This window comes from Harpia harpyja, chromosome 9, assembly GCF_026419915.1.
Source record: "Harpia harpyja isolate bHarHar1 chromosome 9, bHarHar1 primary haplotype, whole genome shotgun sequence".
NCBI classification, from domain to species: Eukaryota; Metazoa; Chordata; class Aves; order Accipitriformes; family Accipitridae; genus Harpia; species Harpia harpyja.
This window is the reverse complement of record NC_068948.1, coordinates 37,536,880-37,563,714: the sequence shown is the minus strand read 5'-3', so window position 1 is coordinate 37,563,714 and position 26,835 is coordinate 37,536,880. Positions and strand designations below refer to the sequence as shown.

Genomic DNA, 26,835 nt, shown 5'->3' with positions numbered 1-26,835 from the left:
GCACTCCTCCCCACCCGTCCCCGCAGAGGGGCAGCTGAGCACCAAGTCCATGTCTCAGCGAGGATGGCAAAAGTTAAAAGATTGTATTTTTCCCCTCAATTCCATGGCTATAAAGTGCCTTTCTCTGGAGGGCCAGCACTAAGAGCAATCCGGCACTTCCACTACCGCAAAATCTTATTTCATTTTGCTCCCAGTTTGCCACTTCATGGGCTGGCAGGTTTGGGGAGGAACAGGGCAGGCGAAGGAAGGGTGAAATCTCAGCTCCTCTGAAACCGGGGCAAGACTCCCACAGCTCAAAAGGAGCCAGGATTTCTCCCCCGCATCTGATCACCCAGGCAAGGTGGTCTGAGAAGTCGCTTTCTTCCTCCATTACCCATCGCCCCAGTGAGACCCAGCCTCAACCACGGCCACAGTTTGCACCAGGTGGGAGTATAAACACGTCAGCGAAAGGCATCCTCTGATGGATGGATGGAGAGGGAGGAACAGAAGAAAATCTATTCAGATTGCTCTGACACAATTTAATCTCACTAAAAGTCACGACCACAAAGGCAGCAGCAGGCAGATGCCCACAGTAACACCAGCCCACCAGGACCCATTTTAATGGACTTTTTGTTCGTTCCGTGTTTAAGTGAGTATATTGTACGCCATTGTGTTGTACTACAAAGAGCATTAAAGCAGTTTCCCGGCTCTTGGGGCACGAGCGACAGATAAGACGGCTTGGGGAACTGCTCAGTGGGGTGCTGGGGTGGGCAGGCTCCACCGGCTCACCCCCCCCAAAGCCTGGCATGTGGAAAAGCAGCATGTGAGGCAGGTTAGGAAATGCAAGTAAAGGGCAAGAAGAAAGCATTGCACACCCTGATAAAGAACATCACAGACTGCTTGGTAAGAGAAGACAAGCATCAGCCAAGAGGAGAAACAAGACGGACCCTGATGAAGATCTAGCTAAATAGAAAATTGCAGCAGTGAGCTGCATTACAGGGATTTCTAAAGCAAAGGCAGGTTCAAGAAGGAACCAGTGCTGGGAGAAGCCTCACCCCCATGGATGCTGCCATGGCAGCATAAGCATGGCCCACCACCTCCTGCTGTCCCTAGACCCCCCCAGCCCTTCAGCAGGCAGGTGGCTTCCCCCCTGCGCCCTGGGCCAGCCAGGACCATCGCTCGTGCAGTTATTCCCCCCCGCCACCAGCAATGCCCCATGTGCAGCATTGGCATCCCCACCCGTCTTGACAAGCAGTCCAGAGCGATGCTGCCCACAAAACCATCGCGATCCCCCCCTGGGGGTTAGGTACTAACGAACAGGCACCTGACTCCCCACTCCCCTGCCTTTGCACCCACTGCACTTATCCTCCTGCCTGCACCCAAAGCATTGGAGATGAACTCTGCTGTCTTGAGCAACCCGACATGAAAGCATCTGCCACAATAAATCCACCACCACGCAGCAAACCAAAACTATTAGGAGAAAGCAAGCAAGATCTTTGGGTAAGAAAACGTTAGCCGAACAACTATAAGCAGAGTAAATTCAAGATGAACTTGACCTAGACAGCAAGAAAAATAATCTCAGCATGCTGCTCCTGCCTCCCTTTGCTGCTGGGAGCTCCGCTGGCTCCCCGCACACAGCCCCAGCAAGCAGGGCTGAACATCCCCCTGGCCAGTGCGGGCAGGATCCGGCCACGTACCAGGCAGCTCCTAGCCATCCCGACACCAGGGACATAAGAACAGCAGAGGCAAAGCCAAAAATCCCCTGCCGCTTGGGCAGACGAAGCCAGGGGGTGGGCGGGTAAGTGGGGAGCAGCCGGGCACAGGAGCCTCTCCCAGAGCCTGAATGCATAAGTGTATTGTAATGCTGCATAAAGGTGGACTTTACAGCAAGGCTCCTTTTGAAATGGATCGTGTAAGGAAAGGTTAAAGAATCTTAAATTATTCTCTCTGATCTCGGAGGGTCAGAAGTGATGTCCTTCATGTTGCTTAAGGTACTGGAAGCTGGAAGTGCAGCCCTGTGTGGGGTCCGGCTGCTGCGGGGGGCTTCGGGCTTCAAGGGAAAACAAAAAGTTTGCAGGAGATTATATTTCTTTTCATTTGCGCACTTAATACAGTGCGGGCTCCAGCTGGGACTAGCTAGAGAAGTGGGAAAAAACACTGGTTTTTTTTTTTTAATTAACGTGCTGGCCGACGATGCCATTATTCAAGCTCATTTTGTGGCTTTTTTGACCGGGAGTCTCCAGGACACCCCAGGGAAAACCAAAGCAGCATCCTCAGATGCTGCCCTTCCCTGTCCTCTTGGTTAGTTAGAAGGAGCGAGCAGGTCCAACATGGCCAGACACTCCCTGGGGCTCTCCACCCAAACAAGGCACCTGCGGGGCCACGATCCCTCATCCAGCACCCCTCGCAGACCTGCCCCACAGTAGTGCATTTTCCACCACAGACATAGGATGCTCCGGGATGGTGTTTAAGGAGGTTTTGGTCCAGCTTCTCTCAAGAGCCACCTCCATCCCTGCCCATCAGCATGCCCTATGCTACGTGCCTGCAGGGAGAGCTTCTTATCTTAAGGGAAGCATTCCCAGTCTGGCCTACTGCAGTACCGTGTCTGATCTCTGCACCGTGCCAAGAAATAGATTAGTTAATAGACAAGAAGGAAATATTTACTGCTTCTTATAAGGGAATGTATGAAACTGCCCCAGCACACCTTCAGAAGGCTGCAAGAACCTTGAAACCTAGAACCGGGAATACGCTAATGAAGGGATATGATAAAAAAAGATTATTAAGCAGTTTTAAGACTTTGCCTTTCTGCCTTGTCATGTAATGTCCCACTCTCCAAGCCCAGGAATTAGGGGAGAAGGGGGGAGGCAGGACCACTGTCCCTGAGGGACCGGCCAGGGCCCCACCCCAGGCAGCCCTGCGGCATCTTTAGCAAGAGCAGGAGGCAAACCTGGCCTGGGAAAGGCTTCAGGGGCTGATCACTTGGCCTACTAAGCTAGCTGAGATGCTGAAGCAGCTACATAAAGAACATATAGTTATACATCATTTTAATTATGCATATAATGGCTTTATCTTTTTGTTACCTTATTTCATTATTGAAAACCTTTATGTCACATATACATTTTAATTCTCAAATCCAGCCACCAACAAAACTACTTATAAATAATTTAGCACACAACAAGGCACCAATTCTTCCAAAAGCAGCAATCCTGGAATGAGGCTACTGGAAACTCTCTCAGCATCTGACACTTTAATTTTGTACCAGAGCACCCAGAAGGTAGCAATATACAGCTCCTCCAAGCTACGCATGCTCATTTAGAAGCTGTAGCTGAGGAGCTCGTGCGAGAAGAGCATCTCTTGGCGATCATCAATATACAAGAGAGGTCTTTGGCATGCACCAAAGCAAGAGAGCCTGCCAGTGAGTTTGCAACACCAGCTTGAAAGCTGCACAGAGAGAAAAAAGAAACCTTCAGCTGCACGGTCCACTCTGCCCTGGAGACCCATAGCCAGCTATGCAGATTGGGTTGGGCAAGAACATTCCCCTACCAATATCTTTTGGCACCACGACACCACGTTTAGGATGGAGAAAAGTCATTACGACATGTCAAACCACACAGAGCAACAAAGAAGGTCTTGAGCACTGGTAGCAGCTGCTGAGCACCAGCATCCCTGCAAAATAAACCCAGGAGAGCTAAAATGAGACCCTCACCTCCCAGCTGTATCAGGAGGAAACACCACTAGTTATCCTAATCCACAATCAGCATTTGCTTAATACATAGATTTTTCTAAGGATGTTTGTCAGCTTTTCTAATTACTCAAGACATGCAGCACAACACCTTAATTTTTCACACACCCGCCTTCCTTTTTTTTTCCAATATACTGAAATTAAAGACAAATGCACCCATGCAACCTCTACCCCAATAGAACTAAGACTTTCACCACAGACCAGGCTTTTACCTTTTATTTTTTCATTGCATTTATTCTCCCAGTGAAGCTGTATTAAAAATGTATGGGTTAAAACAATAGATATCTGGAGATGGAAGCATGTTTTCTCTCTCTTTTGGTCCTGCTATAGTGAGCATTTGTGTCTAAGACCCAGTGAGGTCAATAGGAAGTAAGCAGGTGCTTAAGTTTCAGGCATGTGAATAAATTAATTGTTATTGAAGAGAGTACACATGTGCATATTTTACTGATTGCTGAATCAGTGCGTTTAAGCTATCAAACTGGATCAGACTGATTGCCATCACAGAGTACCCTTTTTCTCCCCCACCACTGAGGCAAGACCTCCTTAAACTGATTATTTTTGCATTAGTCAGTGGAAGGGGAGAGATGCAGGAAGCTTCCCCGAGCCCCCGTGTCCACCAACCCTTCCCGTGGGGCACCTCTGCTATGTCTTCAGCTCAAGTAAGTGGGAGATGTAAGAGAGCTGCTAAGGAGACAACTCTGTTGCATTGCAAAGGGGAGGCAAGTGCATCCACGTGTTGCGATATTACACGCTGGGTTTTCCAGTTCTGCGTGTGCTACGTGGAAGGCAGTGTGGGCACTGCGCAAGCCTTCTGCTCTGCAGTAAGGTGGGAAATTAAGACATATTCCAAGGTAACATCGGATTTTGCCAGTAATGCTAACGAAAGCACAGCTGGCATTAAACTGATAACGATTTTGGGTTCTGACAACAGTCTAAATTGGTGCAACAACACAGTGACAAAACATTTGCAGCTGATGGTGTCAAATGAATTGCAGGCAGCACTTCATCTGAATGACCACCTGGATGATGAGCTTCCTCCAAATCCCTCCCATGGACAAACCCAGTCCATTTGCTAATGTCGGTAAGGGGGACGCTCTGGATTGCCCCCAGCACTGCCTGCACCAGCCCACTCTGTGAAGGGCCCAATCCAGCCTCATGCAGGCAGGCTCCTGCCAGCAGCTTGTGTTTCAAAGTGCCGCAGGCAGGGCTGGGCAGGCTCTGCCCTGACCTGCTGGCTCCTTCCCACCCCCATTCCCAAAAACCAAAAGGTCGGCTGCTCACCAAGCGCTTCCCGAACCGTGGTTCCCATCCCTCCATCCCCGTTTATGCACAACTATGAGGCATTGCTGCAGGCTGGATTAAATCCCATTTTTTAAGCCCTCTGAGCTCATCAGATGAAGGTCCCATGGCTGTGGCATGCATCACCCTCCCCTCCTCCCCACACTTTCATCCGGCGTGGGAGTGCTGGGACCCTCTCGGGAGCAAACAGCCTTTGCAAAGGGCCTTTATCTTTGCTTGCAGCTAACCTTGAAGTTTCAGAAGGCAGCAAGGGAAATTTGTGCTGTCAAAATCAAAGCCGCGGTAATTAAACAGGAGTTTCCTCTGTCCCAGGGAGGCGGTCGGCAGAGCGGTATTTGTGAGCGGGGACACGAGGTTATGTCCTACATGAGGGACTGCACGCACAGAAGGTGAAAACTGATCCCGCTCCACAGCACGTGGCACCAACCCCACGGCTGCGGCCGGATCCGGCAGCAGGGTCAGCGGGGTGCTGAGCCGCGTCCCACTCCCACATGCAAGTGCATCCTGAGGACCCTCACCCTGCTGTTCCAAGTACGTCCTCACCCTGCAACTCAAAACTTATCCTTTCTTTGTTCAAAACTAAAAAAATCTTTCAGAAAGAAGGGGAAAAAAAAAAAACCCAAAGCAGCTTCTAAAACACCTCCCAATCTGATGTGCAAAGCAGCATCGATCCGGGCTGTGCGTGGCCCTGGGAAAGGCCAGCCACTGCCTTTCCCGACACCCAAGAGCCTTTTCCATTGATTCACCTCTGTGGCTGGCATCCACTCTCCACATTTCTATTTGTTCCAGTGATGGGTTGCCAAGATGCCAAAGTCAAATCATTTGAATTTCTCGCTGAGTGAAAGATACTCAAGGTTCAAAATTACACCTTGACCCAGCTGGGTCATTTTGCAGTAATTATCACCAATTTCTACGGTGGAAGATTGTACGAGTTCAGAGGAGGAGAAAAAAATTGCTTGTCCTTTCTTCACCTTGCATACAAATGAAAAACAAATGTGATCTTCTTGCTCTTGACATAACCATGCTTTAAAGAGCTTCACAAACATCTATTTCCTCATTTGAGCTCACACAGAAGACATATTATCTCTTTTAAATATGCCTTCTCCTTGGCAGTGTGCAGCCTATCCCCTATCTTTAACATTTTAAGAAGCCGCCAAGTGGTTATTTGCAAAACTGACGTTACGAGATGGATATAATCTATTTTAAACCTCAGCAAAATTGGCCAATTTCATGAGGTTTTAACATACAGCTGAATTAATCAAGTCACACAGATTATGAAATGTGAAACGCAGCTCCCCCAGCTCTCCACCCGCATGGGAGCGATTTGGAAAAAGCCCAACTATCTCACGGCACAGCGAGGAGAGAAAAAAATAATAATAAAGGGAATGGTTTCCAACACACACCGGCTTCCCGTGCGGCGATGCTCTCCCTAGCAAAGCGTCTCTGTCTTGCGAGACTTTCACCTCGACTCACATTTTTGGCATCGCCATGCTCCGCTCCTTTCGGCAGTGAAGCCCAGGGAAACCTGGAGCGATGCCTTCGGGCTCTGCACCCGCCCAGCGCTGCCTCTTCTGCAGTGGGGCCAGATCCAGCCCTTCCTCCCCTCTTCCCAGACGCTTTGGCTACCGCCTGCCTGTCCCTGCTGCCCTGTGCACGGGTACTGGCACCACAGGGTCCCCTCCCCAGGAAAGGAGCCCCCACGCTGGCTGGAAGCAGCTTCACCCTTTCAAGGGGATATAAATCCGGGAAAAGGGATTTCCTCCAACACTAGAATTCCAGACTCCTCTGTCTGTCTTGATTTCATTTGTGAGGTCTTGCTATTCAGTTGCTTGGAGACTTTTGTTTATTGCCTTGTTTTTCTTTTGTTTTAAATGGTTGAAGTTAGTGTTTTAACGGAGAATGAGGCCAAAAATATTGATTCCCAGGCAAAACTGCCTGGAGCTGGGCGCAGTTTCCATCTTTTGCTAAAGATACATCTGATGCGAAGCACTGCACCCTGTGCAGGGACCAGTGCACAGGGCATCGCACACCAAATTCTCCTTCCAGTGCAGGTCGCTGGCTTAGGCCAGCGGGCATCAGCAGAGCAAAGCCATGTTGTGCTGGTGTTAGTGAGGGAGTTGCTCGCTGGATCTGGATTTTTGCATCTGTGCGAATTTCTTCAGCTGCCACCCTCCGTCAGGCTCCGTGTATGGGCAGATGGGCAGCAGCATGCCGGTGATGGTCACCAGGAGTGCTCAGAAAGCCAATTCTTCTGTGTGCCACCATGCAGCGGCTCTGAATGCTTTACTCAAAGCTGAGGATTTGCTCGGGACGGGGGACCCACGCCACGCAGCGGAGCCCTGGGCTCGCCCCGGCAAAACCCCAGCGGTGCCGGCTCCCACCTGGGCAGTTCAGCTGCTCCCGGGAGCAGCAGCAGGTCCCAGCCCTGGCTCGTCCCCCAGGCACAGGGCAGCTTTAATATCCTGGTGCTGACCTGCCCGGGCTGTTGGCTGGCTGCTTGTCCTCCTGCCCTACCATCGGCAGCGGGCGAAAGCTTCCCAGCATGTGCCCTGTCCCGTAGGACCTATACCAGTACAGTGGGCAGCAGCAGCTCCTCAAAGCCAGGCAGCTATTTTGTAAATTATTCAGTGCGGCAGCGGCTGCCATGAGTGAAGGAAACACAGGCAGGAGCAGGAGCGTGGCCCCCCGACGGCACGGAGAGGGCTTGAACAATGGCTGTGTCACCTATGGGAGCTGCCAGATGCATCACCCAGGGTGCTGGACCCATGGATCAACTTGGAAAATAGGGTGGAGGTTTCCAGCGACGGCAGGAGGGCAGCGAAGGGTCCTGGGCATGCACCAGGAGGGGTTTCGTCGCGTGCCCCACCATCCCCTGGGCTCTTCTCCAACACACTGGGTCATTTTTGAGGGTGCAGGCAGCAGCATCTCTCCCACGGACACCTTCTCTCAGTTGCCTGCACTCAGAGGGGATTTCCAACAGCGCCAAACACGGCGTGCACAGAGCTGAATTCAGTCCTCCCTCTCCCCTGGCACCCTGGGACAGGCAGCATCTCCCAGGCACCGGCTGCTGTGCAAAGCCAAGGAAGGCACGATGTGGTTTGAATGCAAACATGCCGGGGACAAGAAGACAAATGGCTCTGGGGGAAATACGATGACCTCCCCGGCAGTGTCAGGAAACATTTGTCAAATGGCAGAAGTCATTAGCTGTTTCGCCACTCACCTATTGGGAACGTCACATCGCTGGTGACGGCTGGTTAATGCAGACCTGGCAGGGCTTTTGCTGCCAGAGCTGAGGTCAGCTCCCTTCTTCGGGTGGCAACAGCCGGGTTTGCCCAGCACAGGCTTGGCCACTGGTCCGGGCACTCCTGGCTCTGCCCCTGCCTTGCGGATGGGCACAGCAAACCGAGCCATGCCAGGAAAACCTGCCTGGCTTCTGGCATCCCTTTTGAAGTAACCCCCCGGGCTCATTTTTCTATAAAATCAGAAGATTTCAAAGCCTTTTGATAAAGGTGGAAGACTACTGCAAGCCTATTGCAATGGGTGGGAGGCCAAAGACCTGAGCAGGTAAAGGACTTTCTTAAAATCCATGGAAGGTCGATGCAAACCCCATCAAACCCTATGACCCATCCTTTTGGACGGCTTTAGGGAGCGTTGTGCTGAACTGTATTGAGCATAAGCATCCTCTGCAGAAAGCCGCTTGCCTTCTACACACAGCAGAGCAGGAGTAAGCCACCAGTCACCAGCCTTATGGTTGAAGAAAGGAAAGCAGATTTAGTTTGTGCGGTGGTTGAATTTTGCCTACCAGCAAACCCGCCCAGCTACCACGATCCGGCAGTGCAGAACTGCCAGCCGCCTTACCGCGCAGGCACCGCTGGGCCAGCCCACGGCATTTGGTTTTATGAGGGTGAAGGTGTGCCCAGCAAAAACGAAAACTGAGAAGCCATCAGGTGAAAACCACAGTTCTCCCTTCATGAGCATGGAGATGGGATGGGGACAACTGAGAGCTAACACCAGGGCATGCAGATGGATTTATACAAATACTTAAATAAAAGCATGTAGTCAGGCACTTAACATAATTTAATACATTGCCAATAACATCCCACCGTAACTCAACCACAGCAGCAATTATTTTCCAGTGCTGCCGTGAGACCAGCAGCCCCCCAAGCTCCCGAATTAGCAGCTCGGGCAGCAAGAAGACAGCCCAGTGGCGTGCCGGAGCCTGGCCCATGCTGCGGCCAAGCACTCTCATGAGAGGCTTTTACTCTGCAATTGCCTTAGAATAAGGGGAAAGGAATTCAATTAATTGCACCCATCACCTGGCAATGAAATGTTACTGTCAAGGGTTCTTTTGGGAAAGTCAGTGAGGCCTCCTCTCCTCTCTTAGGAAAAATGGCACAGATATCTGGACCAGCCAAAAGGGGTAGAACGAGAGGTAAAGGAGGTTAATCCAAACCCAGGTATGACCAAGGGATGCTGAGACACAAAATGAACAAGCAAAGTTGTGTGTTGGGCTGCCCTGCCAGTGTGAGCTTTACATTTAGCATGACTGCATTAAGATGCATTCAAGATAAGATGCATTTTCTGCATTACATCTGAAACACGAAGGGGAGGTGGTACCCCCAAGAAGGGCAGCTATGGTGGGGGGACCCAGAGGGGTTCAGCAGCATCAGGCCCCTGCTGAACCTCCCCCTCCAGTGGGAGACGGTGTCCGGCACCTCGGCAGCACATCGGCTGCATTTGCAGTACGCGCATCCCTCACCCATCTCAGGCCCAAACTTGTCTTCCTACGTAAACCAGCAACATGCACCTGGAAGCTCAAAAAACACAGTGCTGGGACTTTGTGAAATGAGGCAGTGAAAGTGAGGAAGAGGTCGATTCCGTAAAAGCTGCCGCCACCACCCCTCAGCAAAGAGGCCACTTATCTGCAAAGGAACAAAGAATTGCAATGAAGTGAAGATGCGATTTCTTTTAGTGGGTCCTGAGCCTCCTTCTACAGTTAAGACATCAACACAGGCACGCGTCGGTTGAGTCTCCAAACCAGCTTTTGCAGGCTTGCCTTCCTGGCAGAACCCCTCCTGCGAAAGCAGCTTTAGGAGGAGAGTAGAAAGGGCTGCAAAACGCTCGAGTGAGCAAAGCCACACGGCATTGCCTCCGCAGCCTCCGCGGCAGGGCACTGCTCTCAGCTGCCTTGATGGAGTGCTGCTTTTGCACGGTGGCCCTCCTCCCGAACAACATTTTCTCTAGAATGGAGCTGCATCTTAAAAGTCAGTATATAAAAAATATTTAGGCCTCGCCTAATAGTAACACGCCTTCCCCTGAGCGCTGAGGAAATTCTCAGCCTGGCTTTCTTGTTCTTGAACCCACAGCAGAGCAGGGCAGGTTCCAAAGCCTTCCCCTGTCCCTCCCAAACCAACCAGGGTCTCAGCACTCCCCCCACCACCTAAAACGCTTGCACCACTTTCAGCTGCGTTCAGTTTTCTTGTCCTGGACTCTGATGGTGTGGGGGTTTTCGGGGTGCCCAGCCCTTCACTGGCACACATGGGCAGTGATGCCTAGGGATGCCTTGGGCACCTGATGCCTGCCACAGGCATGGGTCACTGGCATCACAAGCACAGCGCACTGAAATCAAGAGTTAATGTTAAGAGTTAAATTCAAAACACAAGGAAATGGCACTAGCACAAGGCTGGAAATAGGAAAAGGGTGTCAGAGATGTGAGTGCTGGGACCAAGCCCCCCAGGTGCTGTTTTGGTAGGGCAGTGGGGAGAAACAGGATCACCAGGAGACCCTGAGCAGGTCAGAAGTGTCCTCCAGACATCGCTCCCCGAGACCACGGCAGTTTTTGGTCCTCCCCATCCTGCCCAGAGATGTCCCCACGGGCAGGGAACGTGCCAGGGAAGCCCTGCAAGCGCCTTTGGCCACGCACGTCAGCGCACATCGGTGCACGCCGTGTCGGCCGCCTCGTGCTCTCCTTCCCCCTCCCCGGCGCAGGGCTGGCAGGGCACCAGGGAAATTAAGCAGGCGATTTCTAAAGCCGAGAGAAAAGCAGCCATCTGGGCCCTAACAGACAGGTCGTTTAATGAACAAAGGGAATTTTCTAGAGAAGCTGGAGAAATGCAACAGTCTGAATAAAAAGAAGCGGTAACCCCTCCAATCCATCCAGAGGCTGCTGTATGACAGAAGCTTTCAGGGAGCGCTGAATACCGGGGTAACGCCCCGTCCTGTCTAATTAAAGGATGAAGCAGGAGATGGGCTGAAGCGGTGGGAAGCAGGAAGGAGCAGGGTGGGCTGGTGGTGAAGTTCAAGGTTTTCTGTGCCACAAAGAGCTGGGGCAGCCACGCACGACGGTGGGAGCAGCCGCCCTGGCAGCCCCCTCTGCCTAGGCGCCTACTTCTGCGCCTTTCCGGATGGGCTTTACATCCCTAGGTCCCCTAGGAGACTTTATGTGCCCTCTTCTTAACTCTCAGCATATCCCCCTGCAGAAAGCACAATTACTACTCGTGTGATGGACAGAAAATCCCGGGCGCTTTCGCAGGTCACAGCTCCAAAGTTCAGGGTGCAAACCTGGCATCCTTGCCCTCACCTTGCACATCCACAACCAGCTATAGACACCTCCTCTCTTTTCTGCTCTTCCTTGCAGGAAAACCATCACCACTCATAATTCAATTTGCGAGCACTTTCTCACCCTATCATTTTGTGCTCTGCAACATTTCATAACCTTGTTTTGCACTCTCACAGGCAGCGCTCCCCCTTCTCCTGGGGCTGATGAGCACGTCTCTTTTGAAGCTCTTCCAGGTTATTGAACTACTGTGTTAATGCAGCTTGTTTCCCATCAGTTGAGGGCAGAGTGCCGGGGACATCATTTATTTTCCATGTTTATTTATGTCAGGAGAGTCCTTAAAGGATTTGTTTGCAGCTGCTTTGGTCGCTGCTCTTGCCGAGGTTACCTCCCGCCCCACTGCGTGCCAGCAAGTCAGGCCTGGGGAGACTGGAGTCCACCAGTTTCCTTCAGCTGTTTTGATGCCGTGGAAACAACTAATTTCCTTTATGCTTCTTAATGAGAAGCAGAATTGCCCTGTTTTCTGGCTAATAGGCCCTTATGTCCCTTGAAGGTAAGGCAAGCTGGGAACTAGCAGTGATCCCTCAGTCAAACACCTCTATTTCTGCACAGTCCCCAAAAAAGGATCGGTTCTGGTCACCTCCTTTTCAGATGGCTTGAGCATGTCCTGTCTGGACTTTGATGATATGGTCACAACAGAAAGCAATGGTGCTCTGTTAAACCACGACATGCTCCCATGGCGTGCAGGCCCCTCCAGGACGATGCGGATGGAGACCTGTAAGCCCTTGAAAAATGGAGGTATTGGGATTATCTCAACAGAGCAATTCCCTCTGCCGCTCTCATCCTTGTGGAGGAAACAGTGGGGTGCATATTTTACTCCACCTGCCACTGCCTTTATTGTAATTATTTCTCCAGGCTCAGTCATGGCTGCAGGTGGTCACTTTTTTTTGCTATAAACAATATATGGCCAATTTGCAAACTGAGATGACCTCCTCTGCACCAGCTCCTGCTCAGGGCTTCACAGCAGCCCTGGTTCATCACCCACAGACGATGGCCAGACCCTGCGCCCTTCCCCAGGAGGTCTAAGCCAGCACATCACCCTGCTCCCAGCTGCTACCCAGCAACTTCCAGCTCTTTGGAGCATTCCGAGGTGATGTGCTGGGGAGCTGGCTGCCAATTAGGTTTTTTTTTAGGGTTCAAGGCTACCCTGGCAGAGGAGAGCGTGCCATATCGATTTCCTCTGTTGTCCTCGCAACCATCCGGGCAAAGAAACATTCCTTATTTTGTGACAGATCCCTGCGGAGGCCGCTCAGGCATCCTACCCACTTGTACAGCAGAGCTGGCAATTTTGCCAGAAACTGTGCTTTAAAGGGTTTTGCAATGTTAATTAAATATCTGCAGTTGTATCTCTTGGCTCTGAATAAGATCCGAGCTTCTCTGAGCACATGAGGAAGGGCTCAGCTCCTCGTCCCTGTTCAAATCTGGCCCTGAACAAATCTGGCTCCCAAAACTGAATTCCCTGTACGCAACATCAGAAATACAATATTGTCCCTCACCAAAAGGAAATGAATTCAGGACTGTCAGGGTTCAGAGACGGTATGGGTCTAGATAACCTAGAGGCTGAGAGATGATCCCAGAGCTACAAAAAAAGCAGATGCCCTTGCCTGGAGAATCGATTCCTCTAAATAGACAAGCAAAAATGAGTATCTGTGATCACACAGACAGGCACGATGCAGGAGGGACAGCGAGTCACCCCAAGGATTCCGGATGAATTCAACACAAGCTCCCACAACTCCGGCTCCCTTTCTCTTCCGACGATGCACAGCCTCTGCCTCGGGCTGGCACCGATGACCTCTGCCAACATGGCACTGCTTGTAGACACTGCTTTCCAGGAAAGTATGGAAAGAAGAGGAGCTGCCAAGCTTGGGAAATGCAGGAGAAGACAGGTTGGTTTTAATAGTTAAAATTCTTTAGACATTTAAAACAGAGGCTGTTTTTTCAGGAAAAGGATATTAATAAATGAGATAGGAGGGAAACATGGAGAAGATAAGGTGAACTTTAACTCAGGGGAGCTGTGGGACTGGCGCTTCCCAAGCAGCAGGGCTAGATCCAGTGCCTGAGCTGTTCCTGCAGTGGAGCTGGGAGACAGGCACGTGGCTCACCAGGGTTCCGCAGGGCTGTGAATCCAGAACAGACGATGGAAAACAGACCAATGGTGCCGGGCTGGCATTTCCTACACAGTGTAGCATGATTTCTGCCAGCTATTACAAAGGGGCTTGGAAGCGAGGCGGTTGGCGGGGTCAGAAGATGCTTGGCATGAGCAGGTTTGCTTCAGGGCAGCTATTAATCATCACCCTTCATGGCCGGAGCTGCCCGAGTGCGACAGAGGGGTGGTGCTGGGCTGCGAATGTGAGAGTCAGCACGTTAGCACTGTGGTTCCGTGGGTGCGTTCACCCGCTGACATTTTTAGGAGATGGCCAAAGCGGCATGACTCCTTCCCGAGGAGAGCGGCAGAGCCGCCACAGATGGGTGACGGTGGGTCTGTGCCTGCTCTGCAGCTACGGGAAATACCTGGTGGGCTCAGTGCCGCGGTACGCTATTTCAAGAAGAAAGTCAAAAGTTTGTGCAGCTGGTGATAAAGGTATTTGCTACAAGGTAAATGGCAATTATGGCAGAATAAGAGCAAGGAGGCGCAGAAGGCACTTTGCAAACTTTATCCACTTAAAGCACGGACTGCTGTCGCCACGCAGGGGTTTAGTGACCAAAGAACTGCACCGAGGGGCAGGATTTGAACGCCGGCATCCCCTGCCTCCCAGGCTAAGTTAATACCATTTCCCTCACCCTCTATCAATACCAGCGATACAAAAGGCACCGGGGCAGCAGTCTGGAGGGCTGGCCACGGCTCAGACCCGGGGGGCGAGCCCAGCAACCCCAACCCGCTCCCACGGGTGGGTTTCCAACCTCCACACCCAGCCCAGCCCCCAACATATTTTCTCGGATATTTCCCCAGTTTCCACAAGAGGGCACCGGCACGACACCGACGGGGCCGCACCGGCGTCCCCGAGCAGCGCCCGGCCGGCCCCTTCCCACCAGCCCAGAGGCCCGGGGATGGGCTCTCGCCCTGGGGTTTCGCCTGCAGAAGAAAAGCCGGTGATGTCCATCTCCCAGGAGAGCTCCCTGCAAAGGCTGGGGGGGGGACATCTCAGTTCTGGAGCCCTGGCTCACCAAGACATTTGTTATCACAGAAAGAAACCCCTTTTGCTCCCAAAGACGATCTTCTGGAATAGCTCTGCTAACACCGAGGGGCTGCGGGGAGGGGGACAGGCTTTCCCCGGTGGGTGCGGAGGGGCACCCACCGTCACCCATCTCCTCCAACCTCTGCATCCCCGTGCACAGCCCAGGCAGGGAGCATGAACCCTCGGGAGCTGCTCCTCTGGGGAAACGGCTTCATCCACAGGGTGCTGTTGGGCTCCCGGCAAACCCTGATGCAGAGAAAGACCCAGCTGGAAAGAGATAGATCAGTGAAAGTAAACCCCCCAGTAACAGAAGCGTGGATGAGAAGAGCTGGCCCAGCTCAGCAGATGGGCTTTGCAGAGCAGATCCACGGCACACACGCCTACCCCAACCCTGGGGTCAGCCAGCAGACCTGTAAGTGTCCAGAAGGCAGAAGGCACTCCAGGGCATCACCTGGGAGAGCTGCAAACTGCCACCGGCACCTGTGCAGCAGCATTCGCATTCATACCGCAACTGTGAGCAAATACACCAAGGGCTTCTTCCTCTACTACGCGACCCTCTGCACAGCCGTGAGGAACAAAGCAGCTCTTAAGAGCCAAATGCTGCCAAGTGCTGATCCAGCAACCAGCTCTCCCATGGAGCCCCTAGAGCTGTACCTAACCCCGGTGAGCTGCAGCGATGGTCAAAGGAGGGGACCCCACCAAAGCCACCCAACTCCAGACTGGACTGGATACCCTTCACAAAGTGAAGCCTGTGAGTATTAAGAGACCTGGTGCTCAGAGCTCAGGTCACCTTTCAGTGAGCAATGCAGTTGCTTGCTCAACAACTACATCTCATGCCTCAGAGTCTGGCAGATTAGGCACTTGGTGCTCCGGGTTTTAGTTAGAGAAAGAGAATTTTAGTATCTTCTTGGGTGAGTTTTTTAACCCAGGTGAGCTTGCAGAAGACTACTCAAATCACTGTTGCCCTGTTCACCACCCATATGGGACCCTAGAGCATGACAGCTGATTTCCTCTAGGTTATCTTGATCTTGCTGGACACTGAGTGAGTGCGTACCAAAGCACGAGGTGTATTAGGAATGCCAAAACAGCAACAGATTGTCTGACGGGACTGTCATTCTGTCATGAAATATGACATGCATCCAGCCCGGGAGGAAGAACTGGATTGCTGTACACTTTAGTGCCGGCTGAGGCCATGCAAGATTATTCCTTGGTTCGGAGTCTCATTGATCAGACCTGGAGGATACATTTCTGCAGCATAAACAAAATGTGGCAGAAGTCCCAAACCACCTACCTCCCTTTAGCTGCGCCTCTTTATAAAAAACATGTTGCCATTTCACAGGCGTGTCTATGAGGGATTTCCCTTTTGTGAACCCAATTTCCTCTAGCTTTTGAACAAAAATGCATCTCTGACATGAAGGATGCAAAGGTAGAGACAGCATGGCTCGGTACGGAGCAACGGGGAATTTGCCAAGCAGTAACAAAATGGAGAACAAACAAGAAAAATAAAAGCCAATTTAATACAGAGAATTTATCAAAGGAGCAAAGATGCTTCTTGAGCAGCATCACTGACTGCCCTTCTGCTGGTGGACGTGCCAGAGGGACACTATGAGCACAAAGAAGGAACAGCAATGACAAAGTAAATACAAGTAACAAGGTGGGAACAAGCCTACGGGCGGGTGGGAGCTCCCTATGCTCCCCACCACCTGCCTTGTCAAAGGCACAGCCTCGACCAAGCACCACCTAGCACATAACTAATGTTGAGTGGATGTAATATCTCTGGAGGAGATCTCACATGGTGGGCTCAAGAAAAACAGGAGACACCGCTTTGTTTTTCTCTTGCTCAGTGATAAACAAGACCTGACATCCTTTCTCAAAGGCTGAATACATCAACTCCAGAGCTTACAGGTAATTAGACCTGGAGTTGTGGTGGGATTGTCTCTAGCAGTCATGGTATCATTTTGCTCCTTGTGCTTTCCTTGAGATTCTATAACCAAGCTTCCCAGGAGCTACAGTACGACAAAAGGAGCATTTTCTTGTGTTACACCCTTCAGCCAAGCAGACCTCCAAGTTTTTGGGAATTATATAGGCCTTTGAGAAGGCACTGCCTCCAGGGTGGCTGGGGAAGAGCCCAGCAGAGCCGCCCAGCAGAACCACCCAGCAGCTCAGGGCACTAGGAGTCACAGCTTCGACTTTGAGGGAAACATGAAAATCCATCTCCTAAGACATACTTCAGCCACAATATCAGCAGTAGTACTGCGGCATGTGACAACTTCTCACCGAGAAAAGCAAATCTTCATGAAGGGCTGACTGATGCGTAGACACTCAAAGCCTGAGAACAAGCAGTATAGCCTATAACTCACAGTATTTTGGAAAGTCTACAGCTGCCAATCAAGTGCATGCTTCCTCAGATGAGTGTTTCCAGGCTTTCATCTCAGAAGTGATCTCGTGGGAACCCCTTCCTTCCACACTGGTCTTTTCCATCTTTTTATCCTATTCAGGTCCCCTCCAGGGTTCAGCTGCTCACTTGGTCCCAGCACCACTCTCAGATCTGCTTCTTCAACCTCAAAAAAGCCTTGAACAGTGAGATTCCCACAGTCTGGCAACAGCCTGTGCAGTTTCCTTTTGATCTCTTGGTAGTCTGCCATCTCCAGCAAGGGGCATTTGGTGGGAAGTAGAAAAATCCAGAGCTGGGTGCTTTGGGATGGGAGCCCTGGGGAAGCTGTATGGGGGTTAAATGCCCCCACCATGGTGTAGGACAGGCAACCTCCGCAAATGAAGATAAACCTGTGGATGAAGCAGTCCAGACCTCTTATCACCCACTTGTATTTTGGATGAGGGAACCTTTTGTCCTGCATCCTTAAAGAAGGACGTGTGTAGCGGGCCGTGTAGGACACACTCGAATTGCAGAGCAAACCCAGGACGTAACGGCAGCGCCTGGGCTGTCAGGCTATCTTCAGCAGCTGGGAGCTGAACCACAGGAGATGCCAGTTGGGGTTTGTTAAATGACAAGACGATATAATCCAAACATGTCCATCACCTTCAAGCAAGGACCCTGTGACACAGGTAAAATTGCTTTTGTTCACCCAAAAGATCAATATTGTCAGGATGAAATAATATGTCAGCTGGTGTGAAGAACTCTGCCTGACCACTGACAGTCAACAGGCAGAAACTCCCTCTTAAAAAAATAATATAAAAAAAAAGTCCTGAATATACTGCCGCTTTCCAAATCACCGTATTCGGACTGTTCTCACTAGGAGCCGTAGATCATCTCCAGATTTCTTGGAAGAATGATTTTCTGTGCACATGGTTTATTCTGATGCAGAAAATTCCTCAGATTTAATCGTTTTTTTTTCTATTAAATCATCATGGCTAATCAAACTGCCAGAGTTTCATCTGAAGACCACACTCCTCGGTGAATGTCAGCATTTACTCCACGTCAGTCACAGCAGGACTTTCCTCTGAACAAATCCATTGTCAAAGGCAGTTTCTCATTACACTCATCTAAAACTCTCCGGTCCTTCAGGAGCTTCTTCCCCTCGCCCCCACACGTCTGCTTTGTTTTGCACTGGATTTAACTTTGCATATGTGGTTTGGTGTGGATTTTTTTAATATAACATCAAATCTCTTAATTCTCTGACCCAGAAATCAGAGAAAATCCTCATAAAAATCTGGGACAAAGAAGACGCAGCTGTACATGCACAGCAGCAAGAGCTTCCGAAACTCCCAAATCTACCCATTTAAAGTGATTTTGATTAAAGAAAGCATTTTGAGAACTGTTGCTGTCAGATCTTGGGTTATTTTGAAAGCAAATCCTTGGCTTTCAAGTGCAGCTCTACTCTGAACAAGAGACTTTAAAGAGCGACGACGCGGTGGCCCAGGTTTACCATCAGCTGGCAATTCGCACCCGAGATACGAGGGCTTTTCCCTCCCACGTTGACGCCTCCACGAGGCCAGCTAGGACGCGAGACCCACGCAGGGTACACGCCTGCTCCCACAGCATCCAGAAATAAAGGTTCCCTCAGCCGCAGCGTGACCTTTCCCAGAGCTGCACAGCCCATTGCTGCAGCACTTTTGCCAATGAGTAAATAATAAGAAATTAGTACACGGCCCCGGCGATGAGTCAGAGCAAGCTGCCGCCGGCACTAATGAACCTGCAGGGACAAAACAGGGTGTCAGAGACATCCAAGCCCCCCGGTTTCACGACGACATCACCCATGTCACCCCCGTGTCCTCGGCGGGACCGATGCATGTGGTCCCACCGGTGAGTCACACCCAGACACCAAACCAGGATAACCCCGTCCGATGCCAGGCAGGGGACGGGAACGCGCTGCGTTTCGCATTGCCTCTTTGCCAGTTTAATTTAACGAGGGAGAATAACAAAACATCGCAGGTTGAGTCAGGTGGGCGCACGCAGGCAGCGACCTCCCTTGTGAGAGCCCCAGGAGTTTTTAGGGGCAAAAGGAGGGTACAGAGGTAGAAGTGGGGGGGTCCTGCCAGCCAGGAGCTCCTTCCACCCCCCAACGCTTTGGTGCAGTGCCCAGGGATGAAGAGCGAGGCCAAGGTGGGAACTCACCCACTCCGTCCCCAGCATCAACCATGGGCAAGTCCCCAGTGACAGCAGGGTTTCACCCGCCTGCTCTGAACCCTTCCTGAAGGCAGTCTCATTAAAGCGCGTAATTTAGCTTAACTACCCTGGGTAATTCACACGGCTGGGCCCATAACAGCAGCCAAGCAGGAGGAAATTGCATTACTGTATCTGGAGGTCTGGGGTGCTTAAATCTGAAAGGCAAGTAGCAGTTCAAACCAGCCAGGGCTTTAATACCAGATTAAATGCTTTCACAGGAGCCTGTCTATTTGAAAGCTTCCAGCCAGCCTTTTGTCAAGCCAATTTAGTTTACATTGTACTTTGGCTTCAAAAGGTACCTTAAAATGTAACCAGCACCTTTTTTTTTTTTTTTTTTTTTTTTTTTATTAACGTGGTAGCTTAACTTTCTTGGAGAGAATTCATAGACCTGGGATGGCCACTGCTCCATATGGGAAGGGAATGAAGTGCTTTAATGGCAGAGGGGGCGAGCAAAGCTCCTCTCTCCAATGCTGTTGGCCTGAATGCGTTATTGTTTAGGGAATCTATTGAGCATTTTGTCCTGAAAGACTTGCCATTTTAGAAGGCTGAATGAAGCTCCAACTGGGATTATCAATTTTTAATTTCCCCATTAGCAGAAACAGAAGGTTACGAGTCTGGTAGTTTCTCCTGATAGAGGGAACAGCCTATTTCCATACAAGGCTTTTACTTTAAGAGGGCTAATTATGCCAAGCCTTGAACCAGGAGGTAAGCCATGTCTCAGGGACACCGTGCCTGACCCCAGGTGCTTAAATGCAGCAATTTAGGAGGGTTCCTGGCTTATCCCGGGGCAGGTGGGAGCGGGAGGGTGGCTGGACCGGGATGTGCAGCTGCACGTGGGCATCTGGCAGCGACAGCAGCGGGATGCTCCTGCCCTCCCGCAGGCAGCAAAAGCACCCCAGAAACACCAAGGAGGAGCCAGTTCCCCAGGCCTGGGCTGGCTTCTGCTTTGAAATTCAGCACCTGGGAGATGCGGGGCACAGACTTGTAGGAAATTGCTGCTCCTCCTGCCCCTCCGCTCCCTGATGTGGGGACACAGAGGAACCTCTGTCTGATCCCCGGCCCACCGCAGTCAGATGGGGGGGGGGGCACAGCATCACAGGGCTCTGTGCCACCCCGGCTCTCCCCACAAGTGCATCCTTGTCATTCAAATGAGAAGCTGCCACAAAGGCGAGGGCCCTGCCCTGAACAAAGAGCCGCTTGGGACGGCGGCAGAGGGGGATGCGGGTCCGGGTCCGTGGTCTCCACCGATGAATGCAAATGCCTCCATCCCCAGAGAGCAACTTCTCTGGGAACAACACAGACGGGCTTTGTGAGCGGGAGGCCGAGAGAGGCATCGAGAGAGGCATCGCTCATACGCAAGCCCCCAGGAATGCCCAGCAAGCCCCAGCTGGAGAAACGCCTGGGGGGCATGCACAGACCTTCTCCGTCACCCCTGACCACGCAGTCAAGAAAAAGCAGCTCACAGCCTTTTTTTTGCACCCGCGCTCTTGCAACCAAACTAAAACTTTCCCGGCACTCCTGCATCCCTTGGCCACCGACGCCAGAGCCCACGTCCACAAGGGATGATCTCGGCGATGCCACCACCACCACCCCACTGCCAACTCCCATCCTGCAACCTCAGTTCCAGGGCAAAGCATCTCCTTCGGGGCCAAACTCGCTCAGCCTTGGGCATCAGCCCGTCCCCAAGCCACAGATTTTGCCTGGCACCCAGCGTCCCACCGCACGGCTGCCGTACCCGCAGCGGGCCGTAACGCAGCCCAGCGGGCAGGAGCTGCCTGCTTAACAGCCAGCTCCTTCACAAACCAGCAGGTCTCCAGGTCAACACCTTCGGTATACACACTCCACCGTGCCAGCTCTTCTGAAAAATAAAACTTGAAGGTAGACCTCCCTTCAGACCTGGTTCGAAGCCCAGCGAAGTGAGAGCTCTTATTACTCGGTTACTACTGACGTATATAAAGTTTTTGCTGCTTGCACCCCTGAGACGCTCAAGCCCAACAGCCATAAAAAGATGCAATTTGTGAATGCTGGGCACTGCGGTGAGGAGGGGTTGGGGGGTTTACTGTAAAGACAGCAGTGCAAAATGCAAAGTAGTAAATCTCAAAAGCGACGTACTAAAATTCAAGGGAAACACTCAAGTCAAGCTCCATTCCATCTGCTATTTTATGCTCTCTTTGTTAGAGCAGCTAATGGAGAACAATAAAAACATTAATAATCAAGCTAGATTTATAAACTGGGCAGGATATTCCACTAGTAATGAAATCTAGAGAATCATTCAATATTATATTGCTTTGGGCAGCACTCTAACAAGAACTGCCTTTGAATTATAGCCCTCTTTCGTTTTGCTGAACTTTAATTTGGCCCAGCATCACTGTTTCATTTAAAACAAACCCATAGCAGGACTGGAACAGAGGATGCGGTTCGGAGGCACAGTCCTGCTCGATGCTGAAGGCCTGTCGGCTGCAAGGGGGGACTATTTGGGATGTAAAAGCTCTGTTGACATTGTGCTCTATTTACTGCAGAGAATTGCTGGATATAATTTTCAAAGGTTAGTGGAGCTTTCTATTGCCATGGTTTCATGCTTCCTAGTTTTCAAATATTTGGTTGAAATGCATCACAGATCTTTAATTTCTTAGTTGCTTTGTAAAAGTGGATGTCAAATAATTCTTCTTAAAGCTCTGATTTCCCACACAGTGCTATTTTCCTGACAAACACCTCTGAAAATACCTGGCATTTTCTGCTCCCTGCTGCTCATTAGAGGGCATAAGCACAGACCTGCTTTACAGTCAACCCCTTCGTAATCCCACCAGCGCCGTCTGGAGCCAGAGAGATGTGTTTGCCCCAGCAAGCACACCTACTGGAGGGGAGAAATCACCTGGACACCCATCTGACATCCTCTACTCTATACTTCCCAGCATAAATAGAGTTTGGTCTTAACGTAGGACTCTCTTATCTCTTTCTTATGCAGTTCGCTTCTGCACCGTTATCACCATTCCCAGCACCTTTGCTTTGCGAGACTGCCACAGCTCTTCAGCATGGTTTTGAGCTACCGCTCAAATCCAGTCCAGGACAAAAAAAGGTACCTTAATGCCTGAAAGTTGTCAGCGATAACTAATAAGCCCCCTCGAGTATTAATATTTAACCTGTAACAGCTGAGTGCAGCATGTATGGTAGCAAGGGTAAAAGCAGGTCAAAGATGAAGTTTGAGTCAAATTGATTGGGGCAGAATACACCAAGTCGTGTGCTGTTTGCATGAAATATTAATTCCAGCTTTAACATTTGGTTATAGAGGAAAGCAAATGCACCACAATGCTGCAGATGTACCTTATTTTCCCCACATTTTCTATACTGCTAGGAACCAACGGGGAATGATACGCTTTGTCTTTCCCGGCAGGTGTTTGAGCAGGAGCCTGCGAGCCAGAGCACGCGCTTGGCGGCCGAGCCTTGGCGGCGGAGGCAGCGTCCTGGCGCACTGCTCCGTGCGAGCCCCGCTCGTTAGATAACCCTGCCGTGCTGCAAATCCTCCCTCCCTCCTTCACAGCAGCGCACAGGCAGCGTTTTGAAATTTGCTGAATTTCAGGGAATTTCTCCAAACTGGCGGGTCCAGCCCCAGGACTGCTCGCCCACGCCCAGCCACAGCCAGCTTTCCGACACCCGGGGTCTGACGTAGTTGTGGGGCTTCTCTGAGCTACGGCTGGTATCAGCTACAAGTAACTTTTCCTCCTCCAGGAGAAAAGCCTCCATCTCTCCTCTCTCAGAGGGATGGCGTGAAGCTTTACAGACCTGCTGGCACCGTGACCTGGCAGGCACACGACCTAAGCCCTCGCTGCCTGCTAAAACCTGTCACCTCCCTGCAAACCGAGCGGGCACCTGTGAATGGAGAAGCAGAACCACGAGGATGCCCACGCTGTGCAGACCACCGCAATGAAGTCAACCCTCCACCCGCCGCCAGCGCAGAGCAGCCCCTAACGCATCCCCGAGCGTGACCCAGTCCTCCGGGATCGCTCTTACTCCAAACGTGCCATTTTAGCCGGCTTGCTGGCCGGAGATCTTGTGGCTCTGCTGCAGGCAGAGAGCCCTTGAGAGAGGCCAGCCCTTTCTCAGTGCCTGACAAATCACCATCCATGTGGGAACGCTGGTGGGGCCATCACCCCGCGGATGCTGGGCTGGGGGAAAGTAGGACCACCGCACCGGGGTGCGGGGGGGCACAGAGCGCGGGGGGGGGGGGCATGCAGTGGTTGCAAGGGGACGCACTGTACACCGGGTGCAAGGCAGGGGGGACGCTGGCTTCAAAAGGGCTGCGTGCAGTGGGTATGGGGCGGGGGGCACTGGGTGCAGGGGGGGGGTTAAACTGGACCCTTCCGTGGGCCCGGGCGGGCGCCAGGTGCAACGAGAGGCACCGCGTAGGGAGCGCTGGGGGGAGGGAGTGGGCACCGGGTGTAAAGGGGCACCGAGCAGCGGGTACAAGCTGGAGGGCACCGGCTACAAAGGTGGGGGGGGGGGGGGGCACCGAGCAGCGGGGCGCCCCGGGGAGCGTTTCCAGCCGCCGGAGCTCGCCCAGCGGCGCGGGGGCCGGCGGTGCCCGGAGGTGGAGGGGGTGTCGGGGGGGGGGGGACGGACACCCAGAGACGCGGGTGCCGGGTGGGGTGGGAGCGGAGAGGAGCCGGGGGGGGGGGGTGTCGCGGATAACTCACAACTCCCCGGGTGATGTCGTCCGCCGCGGGGGTCGGCGCCGCGGGCGCTTCTTGCCACGCCAGCCACAGGGCGACCACGAGGAGCATCTCCCGGCGGCGGGCGCGGTGCCGGGCGGCGGGGCTCAGCATCCCCCCGCGCCCCGCGCCTCCCGCCGCCCGCCCCGGCAGGGCCCGGCCCCGGCCCCGCGCTGGGCTCCGCCGGGCCGCCGGGCTCCGCGCCGCATCCGCGCTCCCGCCCCGGGCTGCGGGCGCTGCCGGGGAGGGAGGGAGGGAGGGAGGGAGAGAGGGAGAGAGGCGGGGGGGGGGGGGGGGGGGGCTCCGCGCCGCTCCGCGTCCGCGCTGCCGGGGAGGCTCCGCCGCCGGGGCGGCTGCGGGTGCGCGGTCACATCGCCCGGCTCCCGCAGCCCGCGGAGCGAGAAAGTTGCTTCAGGCGCCGCCGCGGAGCGGAGCAGAGCGCGGCTCGGCTGCGGCTGCTGCTGCTACCCGGGGCCGCCGGCGCTCCGCCGCTCCTGCCATGCACCCCCCTGCGCCCGGCCGGCGGAGCGCCCCGGTCAGCGGAGGAGGAGGAGGAGGAGGAGGAGGAGGAAGGGATGCTAATGAGGGAGGCGGTGTCCCGGCTCCGGCGGGGAGGGGGGAGCCGGCAGAGCGCGGTCTGGCCGCGGGGCTGCGCAGCGCCGAGCACCGGCACCGCTCCCCGCCGCGGCTGGCAGGGGAGGGCTCGGTCCCTGAGGGCAGGTTGAGTCCCCTCTCAGCTTTGGATCTGCCTCCGGCTGAAATGCCCCAGCCTCCCGACACGCTTCTTTCTGAGCATCGAAATCTATTTAAGTACCTGCCTCAATCCTCCGAGCCTTTTAAGGTGCCGTGGAAAAGACTGGGGGGTTGGTGCGTCTCCGACTGACATCCAGTTGCAGCAAGACAAATGTCTGGCTTGTCCTCATAAACAGCATAATGGGATCCTATGGCCTCTGCAGCGTGTCCTCCCATGAGAGCTGTGAATCTGCCACATGCTCTGACAGGCCAGATGGCAGGGGACATCCTGACATCTCCAGCTCCTGCCAGTTCAGGATGAAAATGTACTTCATACTTAGCATCCGTGTTCCCCACTTCTTATTAGCACATTAATATACTCAACAGCTTTGGAAATATCTTTAAAGTTGTTTTAAAACAGAAACTGTAAATGCACTCTTAGAAAAAAAAAGATAAATAAGAAATGGAAATATTGAAGAATTGGCAGAGAGGAAAAACTGTTTCTAGATGCGGCTGGGGCAAAGTTGTAATGGACATTGATATGACACCTTCTGCACAAATAGATTAATTCAGCAATGAACTGTAGCTGCTTCTGGAGCTATTTAAAATCAGGCAGGACTAGAGCAAAGCAGTGGAGGAGAAAAGAAGAAATCTGTGTCCAGAAGAAACTGGCTAAAGAGAATTGACAGGGAGACCTCGCTTCCGGAACACAGGTGAGTTTGCGCTACCCTGTGTCCCCGTGAGCTGGGCTGAAATTACCGCTCCAACACCAGCAAAATCGGAGGGAAAAACCCTGGATTACAGGGCTCAGAGCCTCACCAACTACAGCTACCTGTTGTAGCTCAAGAGCTGTTATCTTGAGAGCTTTGCTCCTCTCTACAGCAAAGTTCAGTTTCTTAAAAAGCCCAGCAAAGCCTGGCCTCTGGTACCGCAGGTGCAGGAAGGGGAGTTCCAAAGGGCAGGAACTCCCCACGCCCCCACACCGAGCGATAGGGCTGGCAGCTCCCGCTCACCATTTAATTTCACTTTGGAAAGATGTCCACAGCCACCTTGCCGCAAAGCCCCCATGTCCCAGGGGGTGGTTCCCCCTCTCTGTACGTCCCTCCCGCCTTTGCAGGACTCGCTCCTCCTTTGTGCATCTCCTGCTGCCCCCACCTCATCCCGTCCATCCCGCAGCTGCTGCTGCAGCTCTCAGGAGAGAACTCTTTCTCGCTTCCGATAACCGTCACACCAGCTCCGATGAGACAAAGATTATTAATTGCTCTATTCCAGAATCCACTGCTCTGAGCAGAAAGCAGCGGCCACCCAACACCCCTCAACCTTTCCCGGGTTTTCCAGCAGAGAAGCGTTATCCCAGGCAGTCAGGCCAGCCTGACATTGCTTAGCAACATCACACGTAGTAATTTCCTGCTAAGCAGCTCCAGAATCTCTTATTAGGGATCATTTCTCTTGGCAGTTGGCATGACTGTGGGCAGATCAAAGTGGTCCTTGGGAGGGAGGCAGAGGCAGCACAGCCGCACAAGGCTGGGAGCAGCGCACAGCAGCGACTCAAAATCCTGGAGTTTAGGACAAGCCTACAGCCCTCAGGGTCAGCAGCTTCTGCAGTGACAGCCCTGACAGGGTGAAAACTGCCAGCACAAGTTCACTAACCTCAGTAAAGGACATGAAATGGGTTTAGGGTTATCACTGACAAATACTTCAGCATCTAGAAATGCTTTCTAGGGGTTTCAGGCTCTTTTATGACTGCTCAGCACAAAAAAGCCTCTCTCCCTCTACATGGCACAGTTTGCACGCTAGCCCGGTCCCTGTGCTGGGCAGCCTGCAGCTCCAGGGCTTGGTCCTACACTGTATCCACCGTGCCACCTCTCCTGCACTGGCCACATCGTCCTGTAGCAGCAAGGTTACCTCAGTTACCTTCCTCGTGTTTCTGGAAGATGTTGCACGCTTCACCCTGACCTTTA

At 52.6% G+C, this 26,835-nt stretch overlaps 1 protein-coding gene across 2 annotated transcripts in view; it reads right to left on the bottom strand.

Annotated features, from left to right (window-relative positions):
* The window catches only part of MMP17 (matrix metallopeptidase 17), a 68,085-nt gene extending 43,685 nt beyond the window's left edge, over positions 1 to 24,400 (bottom strand). The window contains exon 1 of one of the 2 annotated variants that reach the window (XM_052797235.1): positions 24,128 to 24,400. In XM_052797235.1, the coding sequence (XP_052653195.1) occupies positions 24,128 to 24,256 (129 nt within the window). In that variant the 5' untranslated portion in view covers positions 24,257 to 24,400. Of the gene's footprint in view, positions 1 to 23,303; positions 23,357 to 24,127 lie in introns of those variants that run through there. The other variant, XM_052797236.1, reaches the window with a different exon arrangement.
* Between the last annotated feature and the right edge of the window lie 2,435 nt (positions 24,401 to 26,835).